Source organism: Apteryx rowi, unplaced genomic scaffold, assembly GCF_003343035.1.
Source record: "Apteryx rowi isolate R43461 unplaced genomic scaffold, aptRow1 scaffold_152, whole genome shotgun sequence".
Lineage (NCBI taxonomy): Eukaryota > Metazoa > Chordata > Aves > Apterygiformes > Apterygidae > Apteryx > Apteryx rowi.
The window spans coordinates 774961-789422 of NW_020447775.1; the positions used below are offsets into that span (position 1 = coordinate 774961).

At 47.4% G+C, this 14462-nt stretch overlaps 1 protein-coding gene across 1 annotated transcript in view; it reads right to left on the minus strand.

Moving 5' to 3' along the window:
- Positions 1 to 330: 330 nt before the first annotated feature.
- PNPLA2 (patatin like phospholipase domain containing 2) overlaps positions 331 to 14462 on the minus strand; it is a 30274-nt gene continuing 16142 nt past the window's right edge. The window contains exons 3-9 of the mRNA XM_026059101.1: positions 14199 to 14264; positions 9942 to 10151; positions 8941 to 9001; positions 7787 to 7954; positions 7200 to 7332; positions 6226 to 6348; positions 331 to 5380 (exon numbers count right to left, since the gene is read on the minus strand). Coding sequence (XP_025914886.1) covers positions 5116 to 5380; positions 6226 to 6348; positions 7200 to 7332; positions 7787 to 7954; positions 8941 to 9001; positions 9942 to 10151; positions 14199 to 14264 — 1026 coding nt within the window. The 3' untranslated portion in view covers positions 331 to 5115. The remainder of the gene's footprint in view (positions 5381 to 6225; positions 6349 to 7199; positions 7333 to 7786; positions 7955 to 8940; positions 9002 to 9941; positions 10152 to 14198; positions 14265 to 14462) is intronic.

Here is a 14462-nt window from a genome sequence, read left to right on the forward strand (position 1 = left end):
AATAACCCGCAAAGGTAAAAGGAGGCCGGAGCCTGCAGCCCGGCCCCGCAGCCGCATTTCGGGTTGAGGGAAGTCTTCCATTTTTCCACCTCCTGACACAGCATTTGCCACGAAGGTATCTGAATTTCAGTGAAGGGGACGAGGCCCAGCAAAACAAACCCACACAGTACAGTGCGCTCAAAAATATATATATTTAATAAACCTTTAAATGGCAAGGCGAGCAACCTACCACAGCCAGGTAAGTATATTGAGAAAGTTTTTATTAGAAGATACATTTCTGCCAAAATAAATAGTTACATTTTCTTCAGCGAAATATCAGAAAAAGAGAAATAGGAGGGAAAAAAAGCATCAACAATTTAATACTGAACTGTCAAAGTGACTATGAGAACTACTAAATGACATTGCCGTGTAAATACATCACTCGCATACACTGTTGCTGGTCTAGTCGCTGCTCTGACATCAGTAATTTCCACAGCGCTCCACACGTCCCATGCGCTTAAGGGTCTTCTCAGGATCCCAGGGAACACCGAGCTCGGGAAGATCTGCTTTAGATGTCATTTTCCAGAGCAAGAGGAGACCCCAGAAGAAGGTGGCGTGTGCTTCAAAGTTATGTTTCTCATCTCCTGTTTGGAATTGCAGGTTTCCCCTCCCTTTACAGAAAGGCTGGTGTGGATCCATACAGTAAGACGGATGCTGTTAATTCAAAACTGTCCTAGTGGAGCTGTGTGCAGACTGGAAACAGAGCAATGTCCCACCGGTAGCGGCAAGGGGAAGGAGGAAGAGGAGAGGGGTCTAAGTGCTGCCGCATTAAAGATGCGGACACCACAGGGCAGGCAGGCCACAGCCCACCGTAAAGGCACAGGGAGAGTTTGGCACAAACTGGCTGATGTAGGAGCCAGGTGAGATGGTCTGTTCTCATTGATTTACAGGGAGAAAAGGGGAAGGAAAAAAGTGCTTAAGAACCATGTTGGCAAGGTCCTCTGACTTTGGCAACATGCATCCCTGCCACCACTTCTACCGTACATCTAGCAGAAATGGACCCCTAAGACTGGGCAGTGCAGCATAAAAACAAAAGAAAACCCCATTAGTTTCGGGTATTTCTCCCACAACTCCTTTAGTGAAAGTTCTCCTCTCTAGGGAAGGGGTGAAAGCTTCATCATCGGATTACTAGATTCATAAAAAAAATAATAATTAAAAAAGGACAAAGTAATGGGGAATATAGGATATATACTGGGGACACCCCAGTGCTGAGAGAGCGCAAGTCCTCATTTATTCCCTGGTCTTAGAGCTGCAGATACACAGTCCTCCCAAAGTCATGAGAAAGCAATTCTTAGGTCTTATAAAGACTGGTCAGAAGTTGGGTATTTCTTCCTCCCCCTTGAAAAAAAATCAGCTTGCAATAATATTAGCAGTAGGGCAGGCAGCAAACCAAACCCAACATACCATACATTCATTGTGGCTTACAGAGCATGCCGGAGATGCACACCATTGCGCACATGAAACAGCTCTGCAGTGTTGCACAGGTTAAGAGCTGGTTAGATGCACAAAAAGTTCACCATTAGCCTTGTTAAAAGCAGCAAGTAATATCTGTATCACAGGAAGGAGGGAGAAAAAAAAAAGTGGATTCCTGAATGCAGAGACCCTCTATGTAAAGCAGGGGAAACTGCAAGGGTTGGGACCCTTGAGGAGTTCAAGTGAATGTCATGGGGGCTTTTGGACAAGGACTGCAAGATGAACTTTTGGTCCAGGAACCTGAGCTCTCAAACAACATATACCAGAGAGCAGCCAGGCCCTGACAAGTACCCACTGGGCTGCCCAGCCACACATTCCACCAAAGAAGGAACAGACCACTATGGATGATCACCTTGTTCCTATAAACCTGATAAATGTGTTTTAATTAGTAGCTGCCGCCCAGCAGCTAACACATGCCCTGAGGCCAACACACAAAGGCTTGGAGAAGAATTCCAGATAGCATCATCTTGATACACCCTTCTAGGTCCAATCCAGAGTCTGTCAAGAGGTTTCCAGGGATTTCAGAGAAACGGGGTCTGATCCAGACAAAGCAGCCCTGCCTAATCAAAAGCCGTTCTTCAAAAGCAACCACAGGCCTTTTTCTGCATCTGCTGGGCTAGATCTTTCCTACTCTCCTCATCCTTTGTGAACTGTGATGAATGAACAGCAAGAATGTCAAGCAGGTGCTTGAAACTTCTCTTAAAGAGGAGGAGGTAGGTAGTCTGGAGTATTACTTTTTTTGACAGACCTACTGTTCTTTGATCACACACATTTAAAAAAAAAAAATTATATAAGTCAGCTAGCTATCACAACAGTCATTGTGCTACCTGGGGAATAAATACAGGCAAAGAAAGTGTTAATGCAGAGGGGTGCTTTCCCACTACCTGTTCACACCCTGCAAATTAGCATAGGGAAAGCAGGAGTTTCCTCTCTGAAGAATTGGCCCTTTGCATTTAAAGCCTGGCTTTGGTTTGTGGTTACAGTCTGAAGTGTACAAAAGCTTTTCTTTGTGAGGTTAATATAAGAAACTAAAGATAGATGAGGTTAAATAAAGAACAGCACTCAGGTTTTTCACTAGCCACAGCAGTTATTCTGTTAAAATGGATGGACCAGAACCAGCAAGCCTTCTGGATCAGAGCACTGGGAGAGGGTGGCACCAGGCCATTTGGTTCTGATGAAAGGCAAGAAAAGAGAGGGGATGCAGAGGACAAGCGTGCCAAGCTGTGATTTCTTAGCACATTCTATTACCAAGAGAGTTTTATTTCATAGTTTAGTGGTTTACATAATCACTCAGTGGTTTCACCAGTCCAGGAAGAAGGGATAAAAAAAAAAATTGCCTCATTCTCTCCACCCATATGTTAAAACAAACAAGGCAGGGTCAAGAGGGTAGTAGCTTCTAAGCACAAGATTTTCCCATCTCCTGGCTCTGCCCCTCACAGATGTTTTGCTTCTGGATGAAATCCCTTCATTTTATGCCACTAAATACCTGCATGTTCTTGCCAGTTGTTCTGTGTGCATGAGGAGCAGAGATACCATTTGGCAAGCTAAGCAGAAGTGCATGTCCCATTCCCCCAAAGAAGGCAGCCCAGAGCAGTGTGTGTGGGGGGGGGGGGGGAGCCCACACCAAACCACAAAATAAATTCCCCTTTTTGATGCCAAGTTTCATCAAATTTATCCTGCTGCCAGAAAACTGACAGCAGCTTGTTGCTAGTTCACCTAGACTACAGTTACATCCATCTAGCAGTGAGCTCCTTCTGCAGGCTTTAGACAGCGTTACATCTTTAAGATTGACTTGTTTTATAATCCAATATTCCTAACTTCTGGTTTCAGAATCCTCCAAATTTTTCTCTTCCGCACTTGGTGACCTGCTGTTGCAGGTGTGATCAAATAGACTCACTACTCTTTCTCCAGCCATCAGTAGAATTTCTGGGGATATTTTCCCTTTCTAAACCAAAGGGGCAATTGCGAGTCTATCACAGATCACTTGCCTACACATATCAGCTTCAGACACCCCATCCTGCTCCCCAGCAAACACAGCATGCATTTGCTTTGGCCAGCTGCACGCTGTTTGTGCTAGGAGAGGTAGAAGATGCTTCATGCAGCTAGGCAAGCTGCAGAAAAAGAGATACCAGGAGTTAGTTTTGTGTTCCAGTGCAAGGACTTAAGCTTAAGTATGTGCAGTCCCCACAGGAAGCCAGGCCTCACCCTGGGGAGATCAGAAAGTATGTTTCTACACAGCAAGTCGCAACTAGACTGCCACTGAGAAGGCAGTAATTTATAAGGCAGAGTCCTGCCCTGCTATAGACCCACCAGCTCTGGTCTTTGAAGAGAGAAGACAAATGTAGCCAGCTCCAAGAGGGCTCTGCATGCACTGATGCTCCTGCTATTGCCAGCTGCATCACGGTACGACTTGCGAGCCACAGTGCAAGACAGGCATGCCGTGGGGCTGACGGAGCCGGAAGCCTACACCCCTGTCGTCCCCAAACCTCAGTGTCCAAATTCTTCCAAGCACAAAGTAGACTAGAGCCCCAGGTCAGCAGGAGTCCCCTGCCGTGGTACCCACTTGGAATTTCCTTCAGTTGTGTGGTCCCTCAAGGGGCAAAGCCTGACCCCTGTCAGAGGCAGCCCCTTCCCTGCACTTGCTGTGATGCGTCACCACAAGCCTCTCAAAAATAACATGCCCCACACAATCTCACCTTCCTACAGACACTTCACATTCCTTTCCCCATGTCAGCTGCTAGGCCAATCCTTGGAGAGCCAAGTTGAGCTCTTCCAAAGCAACCCCACACTAACTCCATTCACACTGACAGGAATGGGGCCTCAAACTCAATGCGTTTCTCTGGAAAACCAAAAATAAAATAGCTTAGTCTAACCTAGTTCTTTAAAATAAGCTCAACGATTTAACACTCAGTTCAGACTGCAAAAGTTCCATCAAGGACAAAAGTCACTTAGGGAGAGACCACAACATTAATCAAGGTAAATGCATAATTTTCCTACATTTCTGCAGTTCCAGTGTGGACTGCAGCAGGACCGGCTCTGGCTTCCAGTGGGGATGCAGTTTAGGGACACAGGAAAGGATCTGACTGCAGCAAAGAAAAAAGTCAAGAGGAAGTTTGGAAGCAAAGAGGAAAATTGGTTTGGCAATAGAGGCTACTTCATCTTTCAGTAGCATAAAGAGCTAAATGACATCAGATGATTTAAAAAACAAGACTCGTGAGCTCTAAAAACCGGAGAAAGCTAAAGCTATATGAACTCCAGAGTATCAGCTACATCCTGATTATTTGGTGGTAAAAACTTAACGGCAATTCAAAGTGCATTATTTGGGAGARCCCAGCTGGGTCAGCATCAGCTTGGCCACGGGAAATGGCCAGGCAAAAGTCTAAAGCAAGGTGCCTGCACATGGTTTCTTTGAATACAGAGACCCCTTGCCAGGCCCAGTGGGCAACAAATGGCTACAGTCATTTCCACCAGTCTCCATACCTGGGAAATCCCCTTTGCAGCATATTCATGAGCACAGGGCAGCAGGCTGCCAGGGGATGAGACTGGTCCCACCCTACGTCTGCTCCCCTTCCCACCCACATCCATTCCCTCACGGCAGCAGGCTCAGAAGAGTGGCAGGCACTCTTTTGCATAGTCTAGAGGTGGAAGCTTTATCTGAAACCCTTCCTGAGGGAAGAGGGAGGCCTGCATGTCCACATTGATGCAGAGTAAGCCCAGCATGAGCTGGCGCTGGTACTCCTCCCACTTCAGCATGACATCGGACAGGGAACGGTTACTTCTCATCCACATGGGTAGTGCTTCACCACACGCAGCTGCTGAAGAAATTGGCAGGCTCTGGGTCCCTCCAAGCTCAAGGTGATAGTAAAGCCTGAAAGGCAAACACATGCAAGGAGTCAGTACAGGGAAAGCTTCACCAGATCAGAGCTTCAGAAACCACAGAGTGCTTTTCTTCTGTCACTAACCGGCTGCATGATTTTAAGGATCCCTTCTCTGTATGCCCATTTTCCCCTTCACATCTCTTGATTATTCAAACCATGAGCTCTTGTGGTAAGAATCATCCCTCGTACTAGGATCCTGATCACAGCTAGGACCTCTGACTACTACTTTAATACAGAGTTTCCTATTCTGATCTATGTAATACAATCTTGCCTCAGCCTCAAGCTACGGCCTACAGCAGGGAGTTCAGTTCAGAAGCACAGGCCAGAGCCAAGGCACACATGCACAGCCAAAGCACTCTGCCGCATGTGGAACCCATCTGATGCCTCCTGGCCACCACGTTGCCTCTGCAGCCCAAACCAGGCCTACAATCCTAAGCAAAAAAGGTCATTTGAACTCAAGTACCCTTGAGAAGGAACTTTTAAGGGATCCTGGGCTGGCAAACACCACACAGACAAGCACYTGTCTTCTACAAAGGAGCTAGCATAACGTTTTAATTATACCTGCATCTTCTGCCCTATTGCTTTGGTAATAAACAGCTTCATTACAGGGTCTCCCTGGGAGGAAGGAAGAGGATCGCGTACTGAGTCCATCCAACAGTTAAGAAGGCCAAAAGACCATGAACCAGATTAACATTTTAAGTTGGGCAGTAAATCCTTCCATCTGATTTGTGCCTTAGTTGCTTTGCTCTAATTGAGTAGATTCTGTAGAAGTGAAGGACAGAAGGGGAAATGAAGCCCTCCTCCAGAACAGTGCAGTGGAGGAGAGCAGCCATACCTGGCTGAAAGATGGCTGCCCAGTTTCTTTTTGGCTTTCTTCACAAGGTAGTTGCAGATTTCAGTCATCTGCTCCCTCATCCATCTGATATCCTCAGGGATATCTGGTAGCCATTCCAGCAACCTGGAAGACAGGATACAACCATTAGTTGGACCACAGAAAGGATAGGAGGGACCAGAATTACTAGACCTTTACTCCCTGTCCAGTGGGCCAAGATGAGAGTTGCTGGGGGAGAGGAGTGAAGTATGTTCTAGGCAATGGTTAAGTGTTAACACTTCTTTTTCTTTCAATAAAAAGAGACCTAGTTTTGCCTCCTATGAATAGTTACTCATTATTTTTAGTGACAAGTGCAGTAAGAGGCCTTTCCACCACCATTCATAGAACTGAGGGGGAGCAGCTGTGAAGGAGGAAAACAGCCCAGGACTTATCTTTCAAATCTGAAAAGGATGGAGAATATGGAAGGTGCAGGTACAAAACAAAGATATTTTTCCTCTAACCCCTTCTACCACATACTGCCTCCTTCCAGAAACTTTTCACAGGGTACCTTGTATTAAGAACAAGTCTCTGATGGACCTGCCTTCCCAGCTGTACAATGTAGAGCTGTAGATGGCTAGGACTACTCTATCCCTCACCCCAGAGGAACAATGCCTCTTTTGTTGTTCCTACTTTCATCTCCACGCTCTCAGTTCAGAAGTTTTTCCTCCAGGCTCTGAAGCTTATCAGTCTCTAGGACAAGTTCCAGTAGGCAACCATCTTTCTTCAAGCTGGAAGTATTGGCTGTAGCCGAGTGACATGGGGAGGTGGGAATATTCTTTTCATGTGGCTCATAACTGGCATGAACACTTTTGCCAGGAACTCTGCACTGCAGAGTTAGAAAGGATCCTACTCCTCTCTCCATTCATGTTCCACCAGCTATACCAAACACTTGGTTGCACTGGAAAGAAAGCCACCAAGGGACCCAGCTGAAGGCCTACCTGACCGTGAAGGAAATGGCAGACTCCAGAGGCAGCATGTAGGGGACCATCATTGCAGTGGCCACACGTATAGGCAGCATGTTGGAGATACCAGTCAAAAACCCTCTTCTTTCAGCGCAAGCCTCCATAAGAGCTGAAGACAGAAGAGAATGTGGCTGAATCCTCTCAGCAGGACTATTCCTTTCCCTCACGTATCCTTGGAGTTATCCAGCCTTGTGATCTCTCCTCTCCACCTCCAATTCTTAAGGAAGTCTTGCTCAGGGGAATCATTTTCTGAGCACAGCTGAGGAGCAGCAGCTTTTAGTTTTATCAGGCTCCCAAAGGAACAAGCATCAAAATCCTCTCCTTTCCTTCCCAGGCAGGACAGAGTCAAATAAGTGATCCTCTTGCAGCTCTGCCTCCACAGGCCAAGCCACACCTTTATCTAAGAGGCTCAGACTCCAGTTAAGCACCGGTTGGTGCTGGCTCAATCCCAGGGGAATGGGATACAAGCAAGCACGGTCACAAACAAAACCCCCATCCCAGCAACCCCCTGTGGGCCAGGAAGCACAAGAAGACTGCCTGGACTCTCTCCCTTGGGACCATACCTTGGTTCAGTCTAGGAGGCAAGTGTTCAAAGATGTGCTCTTCAACAACAGCAAGGGCAGCATTGTCCTCCAGCTGGTCCTCAGCTTCTGTTTCTCCCTCTTTCTTCTCTCCTGGGGGAGCTTCTATGGCAAGGAGAGGACGGGCAGGACTCGGACGATGAAGGAGACCTGAGAGAGAAGTCATACGGTCAGGACGATGCAAGCTAGCTGCCCTGCCTGCCTGGCCTTTGGAGTGTTAGGCCTTGCTTCACCCTAACACACTCCTCAGCCAGACAGACATCACCCCCAGCCTGTTTAGGTTATATCTATTGTGATGTTTGCCACAACATGCGGAAACCTGGGCTGCTTTAATGTCAACCTGTCTTCCCCTGCCAGAAATTCTAACATCTCCCCTATAAACACTGCAGGGTGCTGTTTGGCAACGTTTAATTGCTACGTATTCTGCCATTAAGTATCAAATTTTCAGGCAGGATTTCCCTTCTGTAGCTTAATCTACAAACACAGCTGCATGACTGCCCTTATCCCAGTAAGGTACTGCAGCACAGAGCAAACGAGCGTGCTTAATCTGCTATAGATTGACACTAGGTGGCACCAGGCACACACAGCATGCTACAACAGCTGCAGGAGACAAGAAAGTCCAGCACAAAAAAAGGAGGGAAGCAGGAGCGTCATATGGCCAAGCCCTGTGGGCTGCTGAGGGCCTGCCTGCACTCGGCAGTGCTGCGCCACCTTCAACATGCTCTAGTTGCACCTAAAAAGGAGCAGGCTATTCGCATGAGCTCCAAAAGGCACTGGTGCCCGACAACTGTGTTGGTGTGACACAGAGCGTGGTGGGCTAAGTAGCCTCCTTGCCCGGTTGTGCCAAAGCCACCCTGGTTCTGGTCTCAGAGCCGTTAGAGTCCTTCTGTATCACTCTGTATGGGAAAGGTGTCTGCTCCACTTCTGCTTCCTGAAGTGCTAAAATCTACTTATTTTTAGAACTTCCATATTCCCACATCAGAGGTGCAACTCTCACTCCCACACACCCCAGATCAGTTCTGTCCTTCCACCTTTCCTACACACCACCAACTACCCCCAAGGCTAGGCCCCCAAGCCTGCCACAGAAGGGATTAAGCAAGTCAGAGCAGGCTCTGTACAAACACCCAGTGCCTTACCATTCTTCTTCAGGAAGTGCAGCGCATCCCGATAGCCCTGCTTGCACATATCCCGCAGCACCTGTGGAAAGAGCACAAGTCATCTGGAGAGGGTCTGGCTGAGCAGAGCAAACACCTGATTCAAGGCTGGCTTTAGAGGAATTCTCCTCACTCCCGAGCCACACCAAGCACAAGGTTCAAGCTTGCCAGCCCTTCCCAGGCTTTGAGCAGGAATGGGAGGCATAATACAAATTCCTTTGATAAGAGAATCACAGGATAATTCGGGTTGGAATGCACAGATCCTACATATGGATGGGCTTAGATTTGGGCATTTGCCCATCTAGAGCCAAGGTTACTGTGGGCAGCCTTTAGCAAGCCACCTGGAGGAGCAGCCAACACAGAAAACTTTCCAGCGGATGCCAGGAAGGGCCACAGTATGTTTGCAGATAAAGCTGGCTAAGACCAGGGAGGGGCAGGGAGAAACTTGGGTCCAAGTGATTCAGCACGTGGACACATGCTAATTATGCTCCAGCGCCAGGGCTTTCTAATGCTGAATTTGCATTTCTCAGAAGGAGAAGCACGCAAAACTGTTCAGAGTGCCACCTGCTCTACTAGCACTTTTTAGGAGACTGTCACTGGCTTCAGGCTGGCAGCTCCCACCTGACCTTAAGAAACCTGAGAGCACATTGGTTCTGAGACCTTATACATCCTTGTTTAGAAGCAGGGCTGGCTTCCTAGCAAGTGCCAATTTAGAGAGAGCCACATGGCAATATTTTCCAAGCAACTGCTAGCACCTAAATTCCAGATCTTCCAGTAGTAAAAGAAAACCAAGCCATCTATACAACTTTGTGCAGATGGTCAAGGTTTGCCAAGTCACCGGGCTGCTAATGTCAAGGTGAAAAAAACAGACAACCAAGAGATACAAAAATAGTGTAGCGTCTAGAATCTTCTTTTGTTGAACTGCACTGTACAGTCAGTGTCTATCTACTGTCCCTAAATCTTGGCACTGCCAGGAATCTCACCTGTGGCTCTGGAGGAAACAGGGCCTTGGAAAGGCGATAGAGGTTGCGAAGGTTAAACTGGATGCTTGTATTGGTGACTCTGAGCTCATGCATGTTTGTGGAACTGTCCCGTGGACAGATATCGCTCTCTCCTGAAAATGGAGACACCGTGATTGTGTTCTTCAGCTCATAGCGTGGCAAGTTATCAGAAATCCCTCCATCTACGTATCTCTGAAATAAAGACAAATAAAGCACCTTCATTCATGTAACTGATTAAGCAGGTTTTCTTTTCTCAGTGTCCCTGTTCATGTTTGTGCCAACAACTTAGGAAGACTAGGGAGAACATCCACCAGCACTGGAGGAGTTAAAAGCAGTGATACCACAGCTGTGTTGTCTGTATCCTCTTTTTGTTATGTGCTTTTCTCCCTAGGATTGTCATTTTGGTCACCAGCGTTCTCAGTGAGAAAGGCATAATTCACTATCCAATTAAATAATGACACCCCAACAACCACTGACAGTGCAAATTAGCACCAGTCTAAGCTGCCACACTGTGACACTGAGCCATTCAAATAAACCATTCTTGACTTGTTTTTAAAATTAAAGAGCTCAGACACAGGTCTCACTAGAGGACAGTTTGTTAATGAAGAACAAAAGCAGCTGATTTGTTGCTAGCAGGCTTATCAAGCAGCAGTCCCAACACGTGCATACGCATTTGGAATCCACTTGCTTTGGCATGATAACAGAGTACAAGGGACTTGGGTTTTGTCAGGCAGGCACCTTCTTATCAGAGAATGTTCTGTACACATGTACCATAAATACATTTGTGTTATCCTTGCAGGAAGGACAACCCTGGTAGCATGTACTCAGTTCAAAGAATTCTTTACAGTACCATAACTGCACAAGGAGCTGAGCAAGACAATCCCTATCACAGGCCTTTGGCAGAGCAAGCAACATGCAGAAGATAAAAAGGAAGGGGTCACGGGCCAGGCTGAAAGAGCAGCAAGCCTGAGACCCTTGCAGGCCAACAACTCTGGCTCCTGCGAATCCCTGCCACAGAAGAGTCCTACCAGTTTTACAGCAGGGTTGATCCTTCCATTTTCTGCCTGAAACCCTTCCCTTTGGATGGTCGAAAAGGGAATGAGCTTGCACAGTCCCTTCACAGAATCACAGAATCGCTGAGGTTGGAAGGGACCTCTGGAGATCATCTAGTCCAACCCCCCTGCTCAAGCAGGGTCACCTAGAGCACATTGCACAGGATTGCATCCAGGCGTGTTTTGAATATCTCCAGAGAAGGAGACTCTGCAACCTCTCTGGGCAACCTGTKCCAGTGCTCTGTCACCCTCACAGTAAAAAAGTATTTCCTCATGTTCCTGTTCAGTAGCAGCTGTACCAAGGTCAAAGAGGAACCCATCTTCCAGCTCACTCTGGTGGGTGAAGAGCTGAACAGGCACAAGGCAAAGCTGGCGGAGGCTGAACCCAGGCAAAGCAGGGGAATGCTGATGGCAAGAGGCGGCGCTTCATTCTGCCCCCTGCTTTGCTTTTTCTCACAGGCAGACCGGTAACTGGCATTGGTCTTTCGCTGCACGATGCCTAGAAAAATGCTGTGCATTTAGATCAGAGGATGCTTTGTGCTTTGTTCTCTCTTGCTCTCGAAGGCAGACAGGCAGAGACCTCTTCGATCAGCTCCTGTGAGCCCAGGGAAGAGCTCACAGGCTCTTGGGCTCAGGGACCCAGCTGGAGAAGTCTGGCTGACTCCCAGTGCAGGGAAGAGACCAGGACAGGTGCAGTGGGAAGAGGACAGAGCAATGCAAGCAGCACAAGTGCCAGACAACCACTTTGGTTATAGAAGATGGAGATAAGCGTTTTTGCGGCTTATCTAAGACAATGCACATTTTATGGCCAGGATGCAGAAGCATAAGTTTCCCTGAGGGTGGCAGCACGAGTGTACAGATGTCATTAGAAAGAAGGGTTCACACACACACACCATCTTCATCCTCCCCTTCGTAGGGCTACCAGAACTCAGAGAAGCGAACACTGGAAAAAGATTAGGAGGAAGGCAGGATTTGGGTACCGATTTTACCTTGCACACAAACCTTTCAAATGCCATGAAAACTTTCTCGTGCTTTGAGTTAGCCTGTCAGTCTGTCCTGTGGTGAATACAGTAACTGCAGGAGTGCTAGGAGCTATACAGTCCAGTTTCAAAGCCTTTTCCTAGTCTCACACCCAACCTAGTTCAGCCTCTCCCCTCACCAGCCCCTCCCTCAAAGGAGGAAGGGGCCATTATTTTCTGGGGGAGAGAGAAGAATTAATTTTCTCATCACGTTCTTTTTTTTCCCCTCTTTTCCCATAGGGAGTGTTGACATGGGAGATCATCCCTTGGTGCGCCTGGGCAGCTGCAAATTTCAGAAACCCTGATGACGTATGCGGTTGAGAAGAAGGGATTTTTCCTGAGCCAGGCTGACCTCAACTGGCCCCCAAGAGGTCTCACGCAAGAGCCACCACTACGTTCCCACCAGCTGTGGGACAGAAACCCAGCCCGCAGCTGTTGAGCAAACACCCAGACATTACCAATTTTGTCACTTCTCTGAAAACATTTCCTCTAGTCATGTTTGCTCTAGATTACTTCCCTGTCTACCATGCTTGCACAAGACAAAAACAGACAAGCTATAAATTATGCAGAAGCAAAACTGACCTCACTTTTAGGATACAGGGAGCAGTGGGAACAGATTCAATGCCCTGCTCTGGCAGACTGTGGCATCTTGGCCAGGTCCCTCGAGGGGAAACCAAGGCATATGTAGGTTAACAGTTCCCTTTTGACTAGTTAGTTTGCAAACAGACTGCCTTTTAATGTGTGCATTAGCTTGTGTAGCAGAAGGGGAGTCCAAGCTCAACTGAGGCCCTCAAGCACAACTGCAATATGCAGAGACACTCCAGCACTTGTTCCAGTTCTGTGTACTTTGCAGACACTTGCATTTGGAGCCTGCCAACATAGAAAGGAGAGCTCACTCCAGACAGTCCTGGAGAGGAAGTTAAAGAGCAGCAGGTACCATTTAAAGACAGCTCTGTCAGGCAGCAGAGCACTACTCTCAGTAGGAAGGATAAGAACTTCATGGAAGAGAGATCTGGTATCAGCACCTCTTTGCAGAGAGTCCCAGGCATATGGGAGATGGACTACATTTAGTGATTTCTATCCTGGGATGATCTGAGCTCTTTTCATATGCACAGAGGTTTGGAGCCTCAGTGCTAGAGAGTGTTGTACCAAAGAGCTAGGAGAACCATCTGCTAAAACGGTCATCACTTGCCCAAATTGGTATCCACTCCTGACAGGAGAGTACAGAAGAAAATAGCAAACCAGTTGCTGCACACAAGATGCAGAGGACAAAACAAGCCAAGAGAGAACTGCCCATGGCAGAGATGGTGCAAACACATCACAGCAGAATAGGAAAAGAAATTTGTCTGGCATCCTCCGTGGACAGCAGCAGAACTATTAGGCACAAACATGGAAGAGAGATCAACACGTGCTTAAGGAGGCAGCCTATAGGTGTGGAAAAAGCACTGTCCACCCAGAACAACAGTGCCTGCGTGGRAGACAGCAGCATAACAATGTTGAAAACAAATGGTAGCAACAAGGTAATGCAAACATAGGTACTGAGAGCAAAAACAAAGACTGAGGAAAAGGAGGGGGAGGCTTAAAGAAAACCCTAGTACATAATTAGCTTTGGGAGCTCCATGCCTTGCGACACTATAGGCTCAGGAATTCAGCAGTGTTTGTTAGAGAACTGAATGAGCACTGCAAGACCCCCTCACCCTTCCCCGTGTAGCTGATTAGGGAGTTATCCTTCCCTGTCATCGCCAACACTCATAATCCTGCACCACCACCCTCSTGCAGCAGTCTGTGGCTCTGCAGTAAGTCCTTAAGTACTATTTGCCAATGAAAAGTTCCTGCCCCCAGCCTTCACTTCTCTAAACATTTTCCAGAGACCAACAACTATTCTGTTAAGTCCTCAGGTCTCCAGGAAGTTTTCAGCCAACTGCAGGCAGCACTGAAAAGAAGGTACATCCAATTAAGAATGCCAAGCCTCATGTTTCAAAAAGCCGAGTCTTGTCAGTTAACAGCAGAGATGCTGCGTTGTTGAAGCTGGAGATTTCTTGTGCCTCTTCAGGCTAATTACTGCCAGCGGGCAGGCAATAGGACTGTCAAAATTGAGCACCAGCATTTCTGACTTCTCAGTCATTAGCACATGATTTAATGAAGGAATATCTTAGAGTCTTACTTACCACTCCACGTAAGGTTGGAGGTATCAGTCCACAATAGACGGGGATAAAAGTGCTGCAGACACAGGCCTGAGGGAGAAAGAGATCSAGCATGTAAAACCCTTTGATTAAGAATCAGTTCAAAGCCTACTGAACCCATTACTCTTCCCAGAGTACCACACGGCACATGCTGACAATTATATTCCATTACTAAGGACACTTGGAGACCGAGGCAAAACAAAACAGCTTGCAGCTCCACCACAGCCCTCTGCTGTATGTTCCCATTCA